The sequence below is a fragment of the Somniosus microcephalus genome, chromosome 5 (assembly GCF_052327205.1).
Source record: "Somniosus microcephalus isolate GS21.2 chromosome 5, FLI_Smic_1.0, whole genome shotgun sequence".
NCBI classification, from domain to species: domain Eukaryota; kingdom Metazoa; phylum Chordata; class Chondrichthyes; order Squaliformes; family Somniosidae; genus Somniosus; species Somniosus microcephalus.
In genome coordinates this window covers 127,171,828-127,194,970 of record NC_140991.1, presented here as the reverse complement: position 1 = coordinate 127,194,970, position 23,143 = coordinate 127,171,828, and the positions used below count along the sequence as shown (strand labels likewise).

General features: G+C 42.3%; 1 protein-coding gene across 7 annotated transcripts in view; it reads right to left on the bottom strand.

The window, feature by feature from the left end:
* The window catches only part of LOC147117307 (syntaxin-17-like), a 99,400-nt gene that overhangs the window by 35,841 nt on the left and 40,416 nt on the right, over positions 1-23,143 (bottom strand). For 3 of the 7 annotated variants that reach the window (XM_085988185.1, XM_085988190.1, XM_085988187.1), the window contains 2 exons: positions 22,039-22,212; positions 9,270-9,335 (listed from right to left, as the gene is read on the bottom strand). In XM_085988185.1, coding sequence (XP_085844311.1) covers positions 9,270-9,335; positions 22,039-22,161 — 189 coding nt within the window. In that variant the 5' untranslated portion in view covers positions 22,162-22,212. The other 4 variants (XM_085988189.1, XM_085988186.1, XM_085988188.1 and 1 more) reach the window with 4 other exon arrangements.

Genomic DNA, 23,143 nt, shown 5'->3' with positions numbered 1-23,143 from the left:
GAGCCAAAGGAGATATTATGACAGGTGACTGAAGAGATAGGTTTTAAGGAGCGTCTTAAAGGAGGAGAGATCAGAGATTGGGCTATGGTCATACTCTGAAAACTTTACTAGAATGGCAATGTCTGACTACCTAATTTAATCAAACGATTCAACGTTGTTGAAAGTGGAGACAATCTAACTCATCAACAAAATTCAAGCATAGGAGCACAAGAACAAGTGATGCACCAGAACAGTGTCATCGCTGTACAGAGAACATGTTTCAAAAAAATCTCGATAAAAATAAGAAAGCAGTAACAGAGCACAAAATAAAGTACAAATACAGCATTGGATACTGGTGACATTAACATTACTTTATTCTGGCATCATTGCCAGTACAAAAGCCTCATTACATAAAAGCACCGAGTAATTATTATAACATTACCGTCACACCACAAACGCAACAGAAGAACGAACTAGCTCAAAAATGACTGCCGTATCCTATTCCCACTACATGGGTGTTGGTTCAGAAAACTTAGAAAAATAAAAGTTAAATCAGTGGTTTTCAGACTGTGTGTGGGGGGCCACTCCCTGCAAAGATTGGCACCAACCCAGAAACTCCTGGGGAACTCCTGCAAATATTGGCACAGTCCTGAGGACCCCTGTCCTAAGTTCCAAAAGATAATGTTATTAGCATTCAGCAACAAAAACATATGTTAATGTCAACAAATACAGAAATTATTCAGATAGATAGAAATCTGATGACCTCACAGATCCTCTGGGATCTTCTAGGGTCTGGGGGTGTCAATTTGAAAACCTATGATTTAAATGTAGTCCTGGCTTCTGTGATTAACCTTTGTTGGCATCTTGATGACTATTTTCCTTTTTTTTGAGTTTTGTTTTTTCTTTTTCTTAAAAATACATAATGTTTGCATGGAACCTAAATTAGCCAAATATTGACTGCTAATTTATCAGAAAGCTGACTGCAACTGGAACATTTCCAAGACTTCAGCAGAATAGGAAGAGCTGAAAAAAGAGCTCCAACGATACAAACTTTCTTGGGAGCTCAGGATATCGAAGGTAAGAGACTTGAGAAAGTTGGTAAGTAAAATTAAGGTTAATGATGGTGGCTGATTCTAAACACCATACACTATTTTATGGTTGAAGTGGTACAAGATGAAAGAGTGCATGCCAGGCAGAAAAGCGGGGATCACAGCCAGGCTGCCTGCATGATTGTATCAAAAACCATAAATGGCCCTGTCACACCTACCTGGCAAAGGCCGTGGGGGAACTAGCTCTACAAGCAGTCGGTCAACATCAAGTCAGTTGCAGATCTGTGGCATCTGCCACAAGAACACCTGCAACCATCCTGCACCAAAGGGACAGCATTATCAGTAGCAGTAAAAGTTGTTTCCTGCTTCAGCTTTGGTTCAGTGAAAGAAAAGAAAGACTTACATTTAAAGTATATACCGCCTTTCACAACCTCAGGAGGCCCCACAGAGTTTCACAGCCAATGAAGTACTTTTGAAGTGTAGTCACTGTTGTAATGTAGGAAACAGTGGTAGAATTCTCACCTCCAAGTCAGAAGGTTGTAGGTTCAAGCTCCAGTCCAGGACTTTAGCACACTTCAGTGCAGTTCTGAAGAAGTGCGGTACTCTCGGAGGTGCCGTTTTTCCAATGAGACATTAAACCAAGGCTCCTTCTGCCCTCTCAGGTAAAAGATCCTATGGCACTATTTCGAAAAACAGCAGGGGAATCCTCCCAGTGTCTTGGCCAACATTTATCCTTCAACCAACACCACTAAAAAAAAATTGTCTGGTCACTTGATTCATTACTGTTTGTGAGACCTTGCCGTGTATAAATTGTTTACCATGCTTCCCTACATTACAGTGACTTCACTTCAAAAGTACTTTATTGGCTGTGAAGCACCTTGGGACATTCCGAGAATGTGAAAGGCACTATATAAATACAAGTTCTTTCTTTTCTCAACTATTTTGCCTCCCACTCCTCCCAGACAACCATAGGGACCATTTGCAGCATCAGCCATTATGCTCCCTGCACATGTAGTAAATAGGTGACTGATGCATAGGCCAGCATGGATGCAAGTTGTAATTTGCAGCTTGAATGTGTACCTTATTAGAATATGGGCATGCATGATGTGCAGTGAAAGAACTTTAAGGTTGTGTGAGGACTTGGCACAGTCCAGCAGCAAATGAGCAACAGATTGACAGGCAACACTTTGTGAGCCATCCAGATGGTAATTAGTACTGCCGGTTTAAGGTGCCATTCTTCTTCCACTTTGCCAGCTGTCAAACAGCTGTGCCATGGTACTCCACCATAGAACCACAAGAGCTACAGCAAGAGCTATCAGATCATATGTGCATCAGTTCTTTGCTCAAGCAATCCAAAACTAATCCCACTGCCCCCTTTGTATCTTCCACTGCTAAACAACTTTGTTGTTTGCCAAGTACCGTGCTTTTGCGTCATCAGCAAATTTTGAGATTGCGCTCCCTAAACCGAAGTCCAATTCATCTATAGGACAAGAGTGGAACAAGCACTGACCCTGGGTTACACCAATTTCAGCCTTTCTCCAATCCAAGCAACAAACAATTACCCTAACCCTATGTTTCCTGCAAGTCAACCAACTTTATATTCATGTTGTTACATTTCATCTTATATCATATGCCTAAAATTTTGTAATTAATCTTCTTTGAGCCACCTTGTTGAACATCTTTGAAAATGCATGTACTCCACATCTACTGCATTCCCCTTATCTATACAATTGGTCAAGTCTTCAAAAATGTATTAAATTTGTCAAACACGTGGTGGCTGTCCTTGATTAACCCATTCATTTCTAAATGTTCACTAATTTTATCTCAAATTACGGATTCCAAGAGTTTGCCCACACTGACATTAGACTCACTACGTGGTCTATAGTTACCCCGTTTATCCTTTCTCCCTTGTTAGAAACTAGGGGTGCCTAAAATTGTATATGGCTATGCAAATAATAGTGTTTAAATGATTGTATGTTTCTGCTCAAGACAAGTAAGAGGTTAATGTATAAGTTATGTTATACTGGAACTGCGTAAGTTTCGTTTTCCTGGAAAACTTTCAGTAAAATTTGATACAGTCTTTTTAATTAGTTAGATTTGAGCATGCAGAACATCCCACATAGGGGCCCATAGCATGGCCTTGCCCTGCCAGGCTAGCTGTCTGTTGTTTGTAAATTAGGGTTTTGACTTTGTTAATGTATCTTTCATTTGGCCAATGAAGGCCCAACTTATGTTTCTTCCATTATTACTAAAAAACATTATAATGCTAGGGTAGAATTTGGCGTTTGTTTAACAGAACTACTTGTGAAGATAATTAAGAGTTAATTGGTATAAAAGAGATAGAATAAAAGGAATTTTGGGGAGTTAAGGTAGCCATCTCAGGATTGAACAGTCTGTTAGATTAAAGTGAGATAGTTTGGATAACGGCAGGATGAGCAAGACAACGCTGACTTGGGCCCCTTGATGGAGAGGGTACAAGGTCAGGCCTTATACTTGCTGTGCCAGGGAAGATATGGACAAAGAGAGATAGGACAAATTCCAGTGGAGGAACCTTCAAAATGTAAAAACAAGAAAGATAAATTGCCAAAGAACATGAGACCCCTTTGAGGGAGGGCTTTAACCTAAGAATTGAGACAAAGAACTCGACGACCCATTGGGTACTGAGTTTTTAGGGGAACTTCTATAGGTTAAATGGTCTCGTCAATAATTTGGCCTCAGGCCCACCCCTAAAAAGAGAATAAAAAGTAACACCCTGAGGGCTTGCCCACACAGACAGTGGAGGGAAGAGCCAAGCAGAAGTTGGGCTGGTCGAACACTCTTTCGAGAGTGATCCCATGCTCACCAACTCGGAGGTTCTAGACAAGAGGAAGAGAGGTCGCAAGCCAGAGAACTATTCACGCACGCCAGCCATCTGTCCGATCGGGTCCGGTACCAGCTACTTGTCATGGTCGTATGTTTTTGTTGTATTACTAGCATGTTATATTCCGTCCTAAACTCCGATTAAACACAATATACCCACCATATTGGTTTTCACTCGATCCTGTTTACCAGAGACACGTGACTCTCTACACCCTTCTCGAGCAGAAGTGTTATATCAGCTACCCTCCAGTCCCACAACACAATTTGCATATCTGAGAAGAACTGAAAATTTGTGGTCAAAGCCTCTGCTATCTCATCTCTGACTTCCTTCAACAGCATGTCATCAAGGCCAGGTGACTCATTCACCTTGAGTTCTCCTCATTTTTTCAGAACCAAATCCTCTTCTACAGTTATCTCAACAATTGTTCCAAATCCTCCCCTAGAACACCTACATTCTCACTTCCACCAGCAGACAAAATGCAAAATATATTTAATATCTTTACTATACCCTTTCCTCCACAATGAGATTTCTCATCTCATCTCATCTTTGCATAGTCTTACCCTCTGTTTAACTATTCTTTTACATGCTTAAAAAACCCTATTTCCTTTTATATTAGCTGTTAGTCCTTTTGCATATTTATTTTTTGTCTTACAATACTAGCTATATTCTTCATTATTTTCTTTGGTACTGTTAGACCTAATTTTATCAAATACTACCCATACAGCCTTTGGAAAGGCGACAATATTCACTCCCATATGCAGGCACTTAGCCTTAAGTGGCCACGCATACCATTAAACTCTGCCCCCCTCCCCCGCCAAGCCTTTGGAGAACTTCATGTGTCAGGCCCAATGGGTCGGGAGCCCATCATGAATTGGGACTGACCCTGGGAATTCCCAAGAGTTCTGCCTGGCTGGAAGTCATCAAGGGTTGCACTCACCATGCTCCAATTCCATTAGTACTGAGATCAGAAAATATATCTACTGTGCCCAAAGATAGTCTTAGGTCAAATAACCCAGACCATACATTTTATATTTACACATCAATAAATTATATGCAATGAAGAGGAGAAAGCTAACCAAATTAATTAAAACTACAGCATGCAGATCATACAGTATCTGTGGGCATGGAACCCACAACATCACAAGAGCAGCTTAGAGACAGTGCTCACAATGAGAAACTCTCTAGGAGCAGCCAATCATATGAAGGTCTGGATATGGACCACAGTCTGCCATTTCAGTAGCCATGGTCTATAACGGAGGTAGTTGAGATGACGACTTAATTGAAGCATATTAAATGGTAAACCTAGAATACTTCAAATCAAGGCCGGGAAAGCATACCCAGAGGACATAAATCTAAATGAATGATAACCATTTTTAAACAGAGTTGAGGATCAACTTCTTTACTCAGAGTGATAGATATTTGTAACAATATGCCAGCAGGGTAGTACAGATAAAATATTAAGACATTCAAAATGAGACTGACTGTTATAATGGGAAAGCTGGGATATTAGAGGGAAGTTCTCAGTGATCTTTTATCATCTTTGACTTTACTTATGTTAAAAAAAATACTAGCTTCTGACATATTGGAGAAAATCCAGCCTAGTATTATTTCCAAGATCTCATTATTTATAACTTGCAAAAATAATGTTGCTCTCCTGGTAATCATGTTAGGAGGCTGTTTAAAGCAGTGGTGATAATCATGCAACTCGTCAGGATAGTCCTTGTAATATCCCTTTAAAACTTTCTATACGGAGTGTCCTTTGTAAATATTACTAAATACAATCAACATGTTCTATTACATATTTGCAAAATTACAAAACCTAAAAGTGTGTGTATGTTACAGATAAACGGTGTGTAACTGTTACTACAGACCACAGGCTGTTAAAGGCAGCAGCTTGTTATAACCTCCGCCTCAGTGGTTTCGATACTATTTGTGAAAACAAAGCTGCAACAGCTAATCAACTAGAAATGTCAGCAACACTGGCATAAATCCCTCTATCCCCCACAACAGTTGCTGCTGGTGAAGGTTGTGAAAATCTTTCAAAAAGTAGTCAAAAATGTCACGAGTTACATGAAGACATCACTAAAAACTGTATCAGCTCAATTTTCCCCCCAAAAATGAAGTTAGCTCTTTCTAGTGCTTGCACACCATTTTAAAATGTGCTAGTTACTGTGAAATCTGTGAAAAAGTTCCCATTGTGTTAATTTTTAAATCAAAAAAGCAAACTTCTGTGCGTTTGATGAGTAAATGACTTAGAAGTCTGGTTAATGTCTATTGAAGGTTTTCAACTTCTTGAGATCACAGATAAGGTGCAACTGCATACACTAGTTGTTCAAAATTGAAACTCTAACTTCTTTCACCAATTTAACTGCCCATCAGACTGCAATTAAGATTCAAAAATTCAAACTGATCAATGGTTAAAGCTGAGAAGCAGTCCTCAATTATGGTCACCTAAAATGAAATGATTATACTCTTTCAGAAGGCACAATTTATTTTTCCGCTTCCTATTATTCCCACTCCACATACAATTCCCTGGCAGAGGGACCAAGCATGCAACCTGGTCCCACACTCTAGTAAAGTAATTCTGAAACTACACATAAATGTGTAACATTGAGCTCTCAGGCTCCAAACATCACTTCCTTCCTGTGCCTGATCTCCATTCCAATGAGCTGACATCACGCTTATTATTGCGCAAAGATAAGATCAAGCCCCATTAGATGATGGGCCCAATTAAAAGCTGAACAAATGCATTTTCTATATGGCTGTCAGTCTTGTTTCTCCTGAACAGTTTTCTTATTCAAGTCTTACGCACACTGGGCCAACCAACCAATACAGGGGGTACAGTCAACCTACTGTTTTGCACACACTACAGGGAGAGTTAGCCACAATGAGATCAGATGAAGTTAGTGCATCAAATGCCATCAAAGGAATTCAGGAAACCCAAGGCCATCTTCACCTTGGTCATCTGGCTAGCAAACGCCAAGCCTCATGGATCCTAACTTGTGTGCAGAGGTACAGCTGGAGTTTAACTACCTGAAACTAGGCAGCCTACCAGCACAAAGCATTGGTACACTTTCCACTGTTTGTCCAAGTAGGATCCATTAGGATGTTGGCTTGCATTATCTGAAGCTGTAGGGGAAGGATCCCAGCCCGCTAGTGACAGATCTAACCTACCAAGTCTCAATGAGGTGGGCTGCCTGGTCTATTGTTAACTGCGTCTTGTTGGAGTCCTACAAACCTTCCTGCCGAGCTGCAGATCTTCCTGGTTCGGGTATCGAGTTTGCCATAAGGATGGATTTGGTTCCAATCTCCCATTATTAGGCATATCACCTTAGAGCCAATTTGGCCCCAAAGAAACCCTGCTTACCGCCCCTATAAGAATAGTCACCATTTGTTCATTAAACAGCTGACAAGTTTGGGTTTGATCCTTTGTTAGCTGGACAGCAGATGCCAGGAACTGGTATAGTGAGTAGCACAACTGACTTTAAAATGGGTGAATTGATTTTCTCCATTCTCCTGGCCACAGTATGGGCCTACACCATATCTCTCTGCAGCTCAATCAAGATAGATACATGATCACGTGACTGCACGTCCAGCCTGCTAGTAACACTTTGCAGCAACTGTCACCCTAAGGCTCAAGAGTCTTCTCATCTGCTATATAGTAAGTATATCTGCTTTAAGCATAGTGGAAAAACCTGGGATTGGCAGATTTTTCCTATAGAAATTGGGCTATTGTGTAAGAATTTGTTCACAGGCAAGAAATTAGTTTTGAGCAGCAAGAAGTCAGTTGAGTTTGAAGGGCCAGTTGAGTTTGGAGTCCAGCCTCAGTCGGAGCTCTGCTTTCAGGTACCATTGGCCCATAACCTAGGATGACACTCCAGTGCAGTACTAAAGAAGCACTGCACTGTCAAGGGTGCTGTCTTTCAGACGAGATGTTAAACAGAGGCCCTGTAAGCCCTCTCAAGTAGACGTAAAAAATTACATGGCACTATTCGAAGAACAGCAGGGGAGTTCTCCCAGTGTCTTAGCCAATATTTATCACTTAACCAACAACACTAAAAAACAGATTATCAGGAAGGAAAATGGTATGTTAGCCTTTATTGTAAGGGGGTTGGAGTGTAAGAGTAAGGAAGTCTTACTGCAATTATATAGGACGTTGGTGAGGCCACACCTGGAGTACTGTGTACAGTTTTAGTCTCCTTAACCAAGGAAGGATATACTTGCCTTGGAGTGGGTGCAACGAAGGTTCACTAGATTGATTCCTGGGATGAGAGGGCTGTCCTATGAGGAGAGATTGAGTAGAATGGGCCTATATTCTCTGGAGTTTAGAGAATGAGAGGTGATCTCATTGAAACATATAAAATTCTTAGAGGGTTTGACAGGGTAGATGCTGAGAGGTTGTTTCCCCTGGCTGGAAAGTCTAGAACTGGGGGGCATAGTCTCAGGATAAGGGGTAGGTCATTTAGGACTGAGATGAGAAGAAATGTCTTCACTCAGAGGGTTGCGAATCTTTGAAATTCTTGACCCAGAGGGCTGTAGATGCTCAGTCGATAAGTATGTTTAAGATTGAGATCGATAGATTTTTTGGCACTAAGGGAATCGAGGGATATGGGGATAGGGCGGGAAAGTGGAGTTGATGCAGAAGTTCAGCCATGATCTTATTGAATGGCGGAGCAGGCTCAAGGGGCTATATGGCCTACTCCTGCTCCTATTTATGTTCTTTTGCCTGAAGCTATAAATTAGGTGCCTCACTGTGTTGCCATATTGATTTTTGCATTAAAGCTTTAATTACTAATGGAAAAGGGGGGGAAAATTATTGGGTTGGGTCTATTCAAATTAAAATGGATTAAGTCACCAAATTGAGAAATATTTCTTCATCCCAAGCAGAATTCGCCCAACTTCAATTGTGCAATATCAGTATGCCAGCACCACTATGAAAATGACTCAGTCCTGCGGAGAGAGCTCACAATTAACAAGCTTAAGTAGAATGGGATTCCTAAATAACATAATAAAATGAATATAGAATTCAATTTGCTGCTTTCTAATTAGATTATTGGACTCCAGAAAGTTACAGCAGTCCAACTCCTTAAATCAACCCTAAAGAATTTACCATGCAAGTTCTAAGAGTACTGGAACTATGAAGCAATCTATTATCAAATACATCAAGCATGCTACAAAGGAGCTTTAAAAAAAGACCACATACTTTAATAATTTTACAACCCCTCCCATTACGACAAAATACATCTGAAAGGTTCCTTTTTCAGATTAACAGCACAAGCAAGCAAAAACATGTAGGAGAGAAAATTCTTCACAATGGCACTCAATCATTTTCAATATCAAAACTATATAACAACCTAAAAAGGCACACAAACACTGTTTACCTGCACAGTACGGCTTGCATTGATGTGCTCCTGGTGCAGCTTGTCCCATTGACTGCATCGCTGGTACTGTAAAAAAAAAATTGCATAGTCACATCACAGAGTTCATCTATTCTGAAGATAACAAACCATAACTTAATAATCCTAGGACTGGTGGGATACAAATACTGTACTAAGAATCATGATTTTTAATTTTAAGTAACAAGTGTTCTGCAATTCTACTTCTCTAATTTACTTTATTATATTTTGAAAATGTCTAATGCAGTGTTTATTTCAAATGTTATACAAAAGCATGCATATTTTTTTTTTTAACTTCAAAATACATTGCATAAACATATCAAGAATTCTGATACTATAGTTTACATATTTTACCAAAGGCCAGAGTTAAATATTAGATGTTCTAATGCCAAGTACAGTTACTATGAATTTTACAGAAACATTGAATAATCCCGAGTGGAGACTCTGCGTAAAATTAAAAATGTAATCTTGTGATTTAGATTCAATTTTTTTGATGTTTGAGTGCTCCATAGATATATTGATAAAGTAATTAAACTAGATACTAATTCAGTCTGAGTAAACTTTGAGTGATCAAAACAGGGTTACAACTATATTAGAAAATTTTGAAGATTATTTTGTTTTCTGTCACAGTGCCCTGAACTTTAACAGCTTTAATACAACCTACCTGCATTTCAACAAATGATATGCCAGAAATTTTCAGTTTAGTGTTCTATAAAGGGATCAAAATGGCTGCAGACTCCACCAAAACTAAAGCTTGGCAATTTATTTTCTATATGGACAGTTGCCAGAGGCTACCACAGGGTCTCTGCACATGCTGGACTCTTGTCTCTGGGTTGCCTCTATTTCAGATTGTGTGGGACATGCTCCTGCCAGCTAACGATCTATAGTTAAGTAAAAAATCTAAGTTTACAGCCAACTGAATCAGTCACACATTTAATCCCCAATTTCAAATCCAGGAGCACAGTCCACTGCTAAATTACCTCATAAAATAATTGCTTTTCCAATTCACATCCTTTTCAGATAAAAGTTTCAGACAGTGAAGCTGTGTGCAATAAATTGGTCACACTGCTTAAAACTCTGCCAGTGACTTAGAAATTACCTCATAAAAGATGGGTCTACCAGCTTCAATAGAGGCTGTTGAGAGACTAGAACTGACAAATCAATGTTTAATACTTGGAACTTTTATCATGAGCTGCTACACTGGTTTTTAAGCTGTGATACTTCAAGAGATCCCAACCAGCAGAATCATTATCTTTCAGAAGACAATTTCTAAGCCACATATGAAACCCTACCAGAAAGGGCTCTGAACTGGCAGAACAATCAACAAATTATATGCCAGAAATTTCCAGTTTAGTGTTCTATAAAGGCTGTAAACTTATATTTTTTATTTAACTATAAATCGTTAGCTGGCAGGAGCATGTCCCACACATTCTAGTAGTAAAGTGCCCCATTGTAGTGATTCGTGTGCATCGCCACTAAATAATTGAGTTCGACTTCGACGAACTATAAATAAATTGTTTATTTACAGGAACAGGTTAAATACAACAGGTAAGGTAGCAGGTAAGATGGCTGACTGTAGGAGCACCGTGGTGTAGGTCTTTCCCCAGCGGGGACACCACGAGGACTAACTAGAAGTTTCCGAGCTCAACTGCTAGCAGGTTCCGAGCTCAACTGCCAGCAGGTTCCGAGCTCTGATGTCATCACGCAGAGCACAGGAATGAAGCCTGAGTGCAGTAACAGATACATTTAAAGGTAAGTTAAAGGGAATTATGTATCTCAATGTAAGGGACAACCGGTGGTACCGCCACATAGGCCCCCCCCGAATTCGCTTTAACAAAAGTCCAAGGATGAGATGGTCTGACGAGCTGGTGGTCACGGCGGTCGTGCTGTCTCGACTTGGTAGGCGAGGTCTGAAGATGCTGCTCGTGAGCGGATCCTTACGCGCGTCATGGCGAATAAAACGTATCCATCAGGCGAAGGACCGTGGAGATGTGCGAAACAGCAGGCCTTGTCAAAGTGACAGGCAGGTTGGGCGGACGCGGGCGATGTCTCCGTTGATGTTGAAACAAGTCCTTGTTCCGATGAACTCTGCAGGAACGCCAAACAAGCGATCCAGAAGGACTTGACAGGCGAGGTCGGTGAACTCGCCGACAGGTGAGCGAAACCTTCGGGAGGCTGGAACACGCGGAACGGTGCGTGCCATAGTGCTACGACGTTAACACAACAGAGGGTGAAGAGTTGCTGCGTTGATCAGTGATCGGTGAGGCCAGCAACTTTCACGTGGCTGATCGCGGCCGCAGGATGCCCGTTGGACCCGTCCTCGATGCGTGCAGCGTTAGTAGAGGTTTGCGTTTGTTAAAGGGAAAACTGGAGAAAGGGCGGCAACGGTCCGGGTTGTTATTGCTTTCAGGAGGGGTCAACTCTGCCTGGAGGGCAGCAAAACTTGTAACTGTTGTAGATTTAGGAGAACACAGCCGTGAGGGCGGCAACGCATTTCGTTCGCACCAAAACGTGTAGTAGGTAACACAACCAGCAGGATGACGGGTTGGCGCATCGTTGGCAGGGAAGGAGTCTTCGTTTTTCACGAGGGATAGGTCCTCGTGGTTCGCGAGGGATGGGTCCTCGTGCGCGAGGAGTGCGTCTTCGTGTTTCGTGGGGGTGAGTCCTCGTGGTATCCCCGCAGGGCGCGCTCCGATTTTGTGGGCCCGAACATGCTGTACCCCGCGCTTGGAGAGATGTATACTTGCTGTTGCTTTGGATGTAGAGGCGGACGATCCGTGTGACGGTAGGAAAGACGAGTACGGGGACCGTAAGCAAGTGCGTGGTCGGCGCCGCATCGATGTTCTCGTCGAACGGGGCGTCTACCTTTATAAAGCACGAGGGAGACTGTGGCTCCCTGGATTGTGGTAGCGACAGCAAAACGGCTGGTGCTTCCATGGCGTGCTTCTTTTGTGAAAATTGCACACACAGAAACAGGGTCCGGTTGAGTTTTGTCCGTGTCAAACGGGATCTGCTCCAGACTGCACTTACCTTGCGAATACGTTCGCAAAGACGGGGTCGCCTTTGGAGGAATCGGTGTTAGGCGGTTGCTGTTCCGTGGTTGTCGTCGGTTGTGCATGGTCGTCTTGTGGGAAGACGAGGTTCAGGCGCGCGTTGCTACCGTGAAAATCGTTCACGGATACGGGTTCACCAATTGTAGTGTTGGAATTGATGAGCTCCCGTACTCACGTCGTTGGGTCACCAATGTAGCGATTCGTGTGCCACTAAATAATTGAGTTCGACTTCGACGAACCATAAATAAGTTGTTTATTTACAGGAACAGGTTAAATACAACAGGTAAGGTAGCAGGTAAGATGGCTGACTGTAGGAGCACCGTGGTGTAGGTCTTTCCCCAGCAGGGACGCCACGAGGACTAACTAGAAGTTTCCGAGCTCAACTGCTAGCAGGTTCCGAGCTCAACTGTCAGCAGGTTCCGAGCTCGACTGTCAGCAGGTTCCGAGCTCTGGTGTCATCACGCAGAGTACAGGAATGAAGCCTGAGTGCAGTAACAGATACATTTAAAGGTAAGTTAAAGGGAATTATGTATCTCAATGTAAGGGACAACCGGTGGTACCGCCACACCATGATATTTAAACAGCAAAACTATCAGGGATTAAACATGTAGCTGCTCCTGAATAACATCGGGAGCTGATATTTCATGGTTAAAAATTCACTTTTTTTAAACTGTCCAACATAAGGCATTTACAGGAAATGTAAAATATACTCATGTTAAAAATGTAACTAGCAAAGCCCGCTTAAAGAATTCACTTCTGTGTATTAGTAGAGCCAAAAGAGTACTTATTTTCTTTCAGGTATGTTGTCATAACTCCAACTAATATTACCTTTCTGTCAATGTACATGTTTAAGTAATGTTGCTGCATATGGGAATTATCCACTCCTGGGCCACAGTCACTTTACAGTGATAACAGCTGGAAAAATTCAGCAGGCCAGGCAGCATCCGTGGAGAGAGAAACAGAGTTAACGTTTCAGGTCGAAGACCTTTCATCAAAACTGGAAAAAAAGCAGGAAATGGAGCAGATTTAAAAGCAAGTTTAGGGGCTGGGAAATGGGGGAGGGGATGAAAGAACAAAAGGGAAGGTCTGTGATAGGATGGAAGGCAGGAGAAGTAAAGAGGCATTAAGAGATATTCAAGGCAAGAGGAGATGGTAATGGGATAGGTTAAGAAACAAAGGATGGCTCTAGATGAAGTGTGGATTGCGCTGGCAAAATGAAAGACAGCTGCCATGTGGGAAGGGAAAAAAAAGCACAAACAAAAAGTGTAGATAAAAATATATAAATATGATAGGGGCCGAGGTTATGATCTGAAATTGTTGAACTCTATGTTGAGTCCAGAGGGCTGTAAAGTGCCTAATCGAAAGATGAGGTGCTGTTCCTCGAGCTTACGCTGAGCTTCCGTGGAACAATGCAAGAGGCCGAGGACAGTGAGGTCTGAGTGGGAGATAGGACGGACACAGTCGAGGGCCGTGTCAATCACTGTAGAGGGGAATCCTCGGTTGAGGAAAAAGGAAGACATGTCGGAAGCACTGGTGTGGAAGGTGGCATCATCAGAGCAGATGCAGCGGAGACGGAGAAACTGGGAGAATGGAATAGAGTCCTTACAGGAGGCGGGGTGGGAGGAAGTGTAATCCAGGTAGCTGTGGGAGTCAGTGGACTTGTAGTGAATGTTTGTCAATAACCTATCCCCAGAGATGGAGACAGAGAACTTGAGGAAGGGAAGGGAAGAGTCGGAGATGGACCATGTGAAGGTGAGGGAAGGGTGGAAATTGGAAGCAAAGTGAATGAAATTGTCGAGTTCAGGGCGAGAGCAGGAAATGGCACCAATACAGTCATCAATGTACCGGAAAAAGAGGTGAGGGAGGGGACCCGAGTAGGACTGGAACAAAGAGTGTTCCACATATGCGGGTACCCATAGCAACACCTTTGATTTGGAGGAAATGAGTGGAGTCAAAGGAGAGGTTGTTCAATGTGAGAACAAGTTCAGCCAGGCGGAGGAGAGTAGTGGTGGATGGGGACTGGTTGGACCTCTGTTCAAGGAAGAAGCGGAGCGCCCTTAGGCCATCTTGGTGGGGGATGGAGGTGTAGAGGGATTGTACGTCCATAGTGAAAAGGAGGCGGTTGGGGCCAGGAAACTGGAAACTGTTAAAGTGGCGGAGGGCGTCGGAAGAGTCGCGGATGTCGGTGGGAAGAGACTGGACAAGGGGAGAAAAAATATAGAGTCGAGATAGGAAGAGATAAGTTCCGTGGGGCAAGAACAGGCTGAAACGATGGGTCTACCAGGGCAGTCCTGTTTGTGGATCTTGGGAAGGAGGTAGAAGCGGGTTGTGCAGGATTGGGGAACTATGAAATTGGCGGCCGTGGGGGGGGTGGGGGGGGAAGATCTTTACAGTGATGTTTCTTTAAGATACTGCACTTTGTTAATAAATGCTTTAGAGTGGAAACAAATTGATATAGGACAACAAGACACAAGCATCTTTCACATCCTCAAGATGTCTCAAAGCGCTTCACAGCCATCGAGTAGACTGAGGGGGGTGAATTCTGTCTTGACCAGTAATGCACAACGGGCAATAGCGAATCGTCAACTGTAAAAGGGGCTGTGGATTTGCTATCGTCCAAGACAAATTTCACCTCCTGAATGTCTATTCAGCCTGAAAAGTGGGTACATTATATGGGAATGATCCAATCAATAACCTGAAACCTTTGAGTTTTTTTTTTAAACTGTAATTTAATAATGTCATGTAAATAACTTGATTGAATAAGCTATTCAGCTTCTGTCACAAAAGCTGATCTATGCATTGCAAGAACGTTGAAGCCAGTGAAAGGGAGAAAATGGGATAAAAGCATAAGACTGGGAAGTAATCAAAAGCACGAGATGGAAAAATATGAAAGGATGTGAACCAAAGACAAGTTGAACAAGAAAGGAATCCCTAGTAACAACATCTACTGGCAAACTGCAAACAATCTGCAAACTGATCAATTATGTTCTCAAACTAACCGTCCTTCATCACTGCAGACTGTGCTCCATAACCAATTTGCTGGTGACCACAGTCTAGGCAGTTTGACAAAGAAAAGGTTCTAACCTTGAAAACTGGAAAAAGTGATCCAACAGCTTCAAAAAAGCAGAGAGTCCCAAAAAAGCCAACAGACCATAAACAGCCCTGACTATAGATCTTATGATACATGAGGAGTTAGACTAAAAGTGCTGTGGAAGTGTCTCATCATAATTTAAAGTGCAGATGTACCAATACTCCGTCATTCCATACAGGAGAAAAAAACCTAAAGTACACACAAGTGCAGTTTGCAGCACTGGTGGATTTAGAATTTACTAAAGGGAGATGTGAGCGCTGAAAGATTTATTTTCTAGAGGGTTGCTTAGCAGCTTCCCCCCAAAATTTAAATTTTGACAGTGCATATTCCGACATTTTGAAGCCTACTGTAATTCTGTACAACTTTCAGATTCAGTAACTCTGACCTATTATGTTAATGTAAACTGAAATCCTTGACCTACAATAATCCCAAGTAGCAGTGCATTCTACATGCGCAAAACAAAACTAGCGCACTATTGCAGCTGTCCCTACCATCAACTCTTTGGCAGTCCATAGGCAGGTGCGTGATTACATGCATTGAGGGCAAGCTGATAAAAATAACATTTGATTAAATAGTTCTATGTAGCTTCAGGAAGGAAACAAAACCTTAGAACATGAATTCTAATAAAGGGTTAAACACAAATATTAACCCGATTTTAAATCCTTTAGCTGCTGATCAACCTGCTGTGTGTTTCAAAACTTTGCAAATATGTGGTTATAAATTACTGTTAGTTATAACAGCAGACAGATACTTAACATGTTCAAATAACATTTTAGCACCTTCCTTGCTATTTTAACGGAGTTAACCTATTTTAAATAAATGGGTTTGTACCCTCGAATAAAATAGCAAAGATAAGTCATTCAAACGTGTTAATCATTCATCTCCTATTATCAGCGAGTGTATTTTCTTCCTATACTGCTCTTTTGACTCAGTCAAAAAAGTTTATTTTCTTGTACAGAAAACAAAACCACTACATACTGCAATTATTAGAAAATATATACAGAAACACGGTATGCAGGAATGGGAACTGAATGTTTTGCTCTCAGGTGGACTTGACTGCCTCCCTCCAGTTTGGGGTTTGCAATCTATTATACTCTTATTGATTAGTCACTTCAGATTTCCCCTAGATACTGATCTTTCTAATATACAGGAAACTTTCGTTTATCCGGAGGTTAAATGACCGGAAAGCTCTATCCGCCGGCAAAATTCAGGAGTCGGATCAGATAAGTTTTTTTTCTTTTCGTCGCTTTTTTTCTGCAGTCGTGGCTCTGCAAGATCTAGCTGAAGCTGTTGCTTAGCTACAGAGACACTTGCAAGCTACGCCAACTGTTTTGAAGCTGTTGCTAAGCAACAGGGTTTGTTGCTTCACACGGAGCTCAGAAGCTCCGTATGTTTTAACATTAACGCTGGTTTCTACGGCAGTTTTGATGGGACGGCACCAGCTCGGTCCAGTCAGTGCCGGATACCAGAAAGTTTCCTGTAGATGGTGAGGGCTCGTTCTCTGGTTACGGCATGGTAACACATAGATCGCCACCATGAGCATGGAAACAAACTGAAATCTGCTTTCAAAATGACCAAACACAGCCAGGCGCTACAGCTCACTCACAAACAGGCCAATATTCCATATCATACATCACAATCATACCCTGTAGTAAAATCTTACATAGGAGAATATCATTGTAATTAAAAAAATAAAACTCATCACCCCTCCAATCCCACTCTCTATTTTGTTTCTAAATCCTTACAATCCTGCAAATGCAGTGATAGGAATGTTCAAATAAAGCAAATTAATGCATTCATATCCCCAAAAAGGTAGGGGCAACAAGTCTGGCATGCTGCAGAAAGTTCCATTAAGGGTTTGTTTAAAGCTGCATTTTAGCAGCTTACTTGTTATATATAATTTCAGGGACAATCATTAAATAAACATATTTCTAATTACAACTCTCAGAAACCATCAGCTCATATGAAAACATTTCTGCCTCAAGTTCATGCACAACAGTGGGAGAAAGTAAAATCAGGCTGATTGTTTCCAACAGCCTTTTGTCGCACCATCCAACCAATCTAAATGGTTGAGGCTGGCAACCTCCAATCCCAGTGAGGAAAAATGATTTTTCTTGTAAAACACAGGCCAGTTGTTACATGCGTTGAAATGTTATCTGGCATGCACACCTCAGCACGATGCCAAAAGAAGGAAAATAGTGTAGTAAAACGGAGGATTGAACTGAGTAACAAACTGATTACAACTTTTCAAGGACCTATCTTGGTTTTCAACTTTAACTCATGAATAAACCTTTTAATGACTGCATAATTGCAGAATTTTTCAGTAGATGACACAGAGCAGGATGGTACAACCTTTTGGAGCTAGAGGCCTTGTGCTTTTACAGAAATGGGAGCCCTGATACACAGAAAATTGAAACTCCCATACACAAAAGTTGTAAGATCCCAGAAACAAAAATTGCAGGACCCCATACACCATAAAGCAGTATCACACACACTGAAAAATAAAGGCCTTCTATACACAAAAAAAGTCAGAACTCCCCTTTTCTTATGCAAACATTTCAAACCCCCCAAACATTAAAAATTCACGCCCTCCCCTCTTCAAACCATCCTAAGCCCCATCCTTCTCTCCCTCTGCTCCTCACATCTTCATTCCCATCCGTCTCCATCCATTTTAGGCCTCCCCAAAGTTTGAAAGTGAGGGGCACACTGGAAGAGCAGTGGAGAACCACTAGAGTCGCAGGCATTGCCCAGTACAGAGAATTCTAAATTAAGCACCCTGGTCCCTAATCCTATAAAGCATGAGTTCAGGTGGGTGTATTTTGTTTGACTTTTCACTGCACACATGCAGAAATTTAAGATAAGCCAAATAAACTGTGTGCACATAATAATAGAACTGTTTTCATGTAAATTAACATTTAATATGTAAACTTACAATAGACTTTGCATTACAAGTGACAACATATGTACAATTATTACAATGAATACTAACTAACTAATAAATGAGTGACAGTCCAATTTGGCACCACAGAAAGCATTCAAGCTGCAATCCCAACAATATAATAAACTTGTAAGTTGGTATAAAGAAAGAACTTGCATTATATAGCACCTTTCACTTCCACTGCTAATTAAGTACTTTTGAAGTGTCACTCTGGTCATGTAGGAAATGTGGCAGCCAATTTGCACACAGCTAGCTCCTACAAACAGCAATGAGATAATGACCTAATAATCTGTTTTTTTAGTGATGTTAGCTGAGGGATAAATATTGGCCAGGACACTGGGAGAACTTGCCTGCTCTTCTTCGAAACAGTGCCATGGGATCTTTTACGTCCGAGAGAGCAGATGGAGCCTCCGTTTAACATCTCATCCAAAAGACGGCACCTCCAAAAGTGCAGCACTTCCTCAGTACTGTAGTGAAGTGTCAGCCTAGATTACGTATTGACATTATTTCACTACTATATTTACAAAGAATGGTGCACATCACAATTACCACAATGATTTCTCCACTTGGAATCCAATACTGAACCCCTAAAGTGCAGCAATGGAAGTCTGTGGATTAGGGCCCACAGGACACCGCCAAGGTCGAAGAGTAGAGGCGAAGACAGGTTATAGCAAATTAGGTGACACCAATCTTGGATTTACTAACTTTTAGAGTCCTAGATCGGACAGTGATGGCTGCAGTATATCCTTACTATTTACTGTACAAAGAAACTGAACAATGCCCACTACATCCGAGATGCACATCATATTGGATACAAAGATCAATACACCATCTGAAAATAAGTAAGTACAGGTAGACTACCCTTTATCCGGACTTCCGAAAACCGAAACCCTCTAAAAACCGAAGGTTTTTTACGACTTACGCTGAACGAAAAAACCTTCGGTTTTTAGAGGGTTCCGGTTGCGGAAGTTCGGATAAAGGGTAAGTCGTGCGCACGACCCCCCGCCGACCGCCGACCCCCCCGCGGACCCCGCCAGCCGCCGACCCCCCCGCGGACCCCGCCGGCCCCGACAACCGCCGACCCCCCCGCGGACCCCGCCAGCCCCGACAACCGCCGACCCCCCCCGCGGACCCCGCCAACCGCCGACCCCCCCCCGCGGGCCCCGACAACCGCCGACCCCCCCCCCCCCCCCGCGGGCCCCGACAACCGCCGACCCCCCCGCGGACCCCGCCAGCCGCCGACCCCCCCGCGGACCCCGCCAGCCCCGACCCCCCCGCGGACCCCGCCAGCCCTGACAACCGCCGACCCCCCCCCCGCGTACCCCGCCGGCCCCGACCCCGACTGACTTACGCTGAGCGTCAGCGTAAGTCGTGCGCACGACACCCCCGCGGACCCCCGCCGACCCACCTTCCGAAATCCGAAATTCTCCTTTATCCGAAACTCGGCTGGTCCCGAGGTTTTCGGATAAAGGATAGTCTACCTGTACATTGAGAAAGAATAATAATAGGGGTTATATTTTTAATAGACCCAGGCCACATCAAGGCCTCTTTTTGGAATTGAGAGACGAAACGACCGACACTGCTCTACAACTTACAAGGCCACATATGGATCAAGTCAGATTAAATTTCAGGAAAATACAGTCCCACATGCTATTTCCTATAATGACTCAGTCCAGCAGAGTTAAAGACCTACCATTTTACAACAGTAGCTGCAATTCAGTTGCACTCCATTATCTTCGATCCCTAACCTGACCAGAACTAGAAGACTATTTCTGTATCTGCAGGTAGCTCAGCGGTTGATTACAATTACTGAACAGCCTGCATCTAAATCCTACTGCGGTTTACATTTTACAATAATCAAAATTCGGATCGCCATAGAGGGCTATTAATTCTCGCTTTTCCAGGTAAATGTTTTAAATGCATTTGATCATTTAGGGCAAACCTTTGCAATTTGCTTTCCATTGGTCCAGGCATAGAAGTGTGGAATGAGATTGATAATAGAGTTCACTTAAAGGTTGGTATTTTATGCTGACAAGTGTATGCAAAAAAACCACTAGACTACTTGACTTATTACTTTTAAAAATATAAAACGTCCCTTAATTTTAATGCATAAAACCAAGGCCCACAGTGCAGGACACCACCAAGGTTGAAAAACATAGGAAGAGAAGACAATGATTAGATGCCATAGGAACAAGAGTTGGCCATTTAGCCCCTTCAGCCTGTTCTGCCATTCTATTAGATCATGGCTGTTCTGTACCTCAACTCCATTCACCCACCTTTGATCATATTCCTTGATACATTTACCCAACAAAAATCTGTCAATTTCAGTCTTGAAAATTTCAATTGACCCGGCATCCACAGCCTTTTGGGGAAGAGTGTTCCAGATTTCCATTACTCATTGTGTGGAAAAAGTGTTTCCTGATTTCACTCCTAAATGGCCTATCTCTAATTTTAAGATTATGCCCTCTTGTTCTGGATTTCCCCACCAGAGGAAATAGTTACTCTGTATCTACCCTATCGAATCCCTTTATCATTTTAAACACCTTGATTAGAGCATCCCTCAACTATCTAAACTCAAGGGAATCCAAGCCAAGTGTATACAAGCTGTCCTCATAATTTAACCCTTGAAGGCCTGGTGTCAATCTGCTGAATCTGTAAGGCCAATGTATCTTTTCTGATGTGCAGTGCCCAAAACTGAATGCAGTACACCAGAAAGGGTCTAACCAAGATTCGGTACCACGAAGCATCACTTCCTCCTCTTTGGATTCCAGCCCCCGTGAGATACAGGCTAATATTCCAATAACTTGGAATTACTAACTTATTTTTCAATTCTTTTAAACTACAGTAACTAACTTAATTTCAAGTAATAGGCATTTCACAGCAAGCTCCATAATTATTCAGTGTAATCTTGCTCTTGAAGTAGAAATAGTAAATATTTTATCCCAAATATATACAGGTAGACTATCCTTTATCCGAAAACCTTGGGACCAGCTGTGTTTCGGTTTTCGGATTTCAGAAGGTTTTCTGACAACAAACACTAGCTTGTAAACACTCAGGACCTGCCTTGGAAGCGTCTCTGAAGCTGTTGCTAAGCTACAGAGACTCTTTCCACAGCCTGACTGTTTAAAAAAATGCTAGGGGAAGAAAAAATGCTAGGGGAAGAAAAAAAACCTAACAAAACGGCTGCTGATTTCTGCCGTTAGATCGAGGTTTCCAGCTCCCCCTGCTCCGTATCTGAATTCCTTGACTTAGCGGGGGTCTGGGGCTCGACGGCCGCCGCCAGTTGTGGGAAAGCCGGATATCGTCTGACTCCTACACTAAGCTGGCCCGCAAATCAGGTCCGGGGGGGGGGGAAAGACTATCGGATGGGCCGCTGTATTGCTGGGTTCACTCTCCCGGTACCTCCTTCACACTGCCCGGCTCGGCCTGCAATCTCCTACCCAGGAGGGAACTCTGTGACCCTCTGCCCTGCTCACAGGGAAAGGCAGAGCTCCCGGACCACTCCTGTTATGTTTGGCGCCACTCGGGTCATGTCGTGCGCACGACTTACGCTCCACGAAAAAACTTTCGGTTTTTAGAGGTTTTCGGAAGTGCGGGTAAAGGATAGTCTACCTGTACCACTGACAGTGAAAATATGTATAGCACATTAACATTTACATAAATCCCACAAACCTTCTCAATATTTATCTGGTGCTTCTGTAACCGTTCCAAGTCTGTTGGGATTGCAACTTTAACAAATTTCTGGATAGTTGGTTCCAACCGTCGGAGGCTCAGTTTTGGAGGATCTTCTGCCATGCTGTTTCCAAACAGCAATTAGGGTCTTTCTGGTTGAAGACACATCAGGACCTTAATTCAAGATTAAAAACATGGGTTCAAAGGAAAAGACTGATATTGCAGGGTCTTTCAGATGCTCTTCCTTTCATCATAAAGTTAAAAGTCTGATAAAGTAAATTGGTGTCAAATGATTACTTTTACAACAGTACAAAAAGCTTAAGATATTTAAGACACTGAATTTTTAAGGATCTCAATCATTTTTAGGAAATGTAATTTTCCATTCATGTAAAAATGGCTAAATGTGCTTACACTAACCTCGCTCCCCATAACCTCAAATATAGATTTCATATAAAAATACATCCTTGACAGCTCATTTGCACAAACTTATTCTGTGCTCCCTCAATTCTTTTTCACACCAAGTTGGCCATTTGAAAATTGATATGAATGCAATAGTATCAAAATGTGAGAAAAGCCATAAAATTGTTCCTATTTAATAAATACCACTCAAAAATAACAACTAGAACGCATTGTCGTATTGAGAAATATATGATTACGATGTCAACCACACCAGTTTGGGGATCTTTTGCATCAAATTCCTTTTTTGAAAACATATGGTGTGTAAATTTTCATCTCATGCCAGTCATGATATAATGCTTCAGTAAATTTGCTGTATTACAGAGATGGGCGAACGGTTATTCTGTAACATACTGTTTCTAGCAGTTATTCTGTCTAGGCTGGGGTGGGACCATGGCAAACCACACTCCACGTCCTGAACTACCCATGAGCAATGCTATGGGTGATCTACGAGTCTTAAAATTATTTGCATTGACCTAAAAACACATTTGCACTGTTGCTGGTTTGAATGTGGTTTTGCCTCGGCACAAAAAAATGATCCAATTTTGAAACACTTTCATATCAAAACTTTAATCTTGCACTGAAGTATTTTGGAAGGGTCTTGGCACAGAAAACCATTGTTTGTTATCATTTCATCTTTTACACTCCT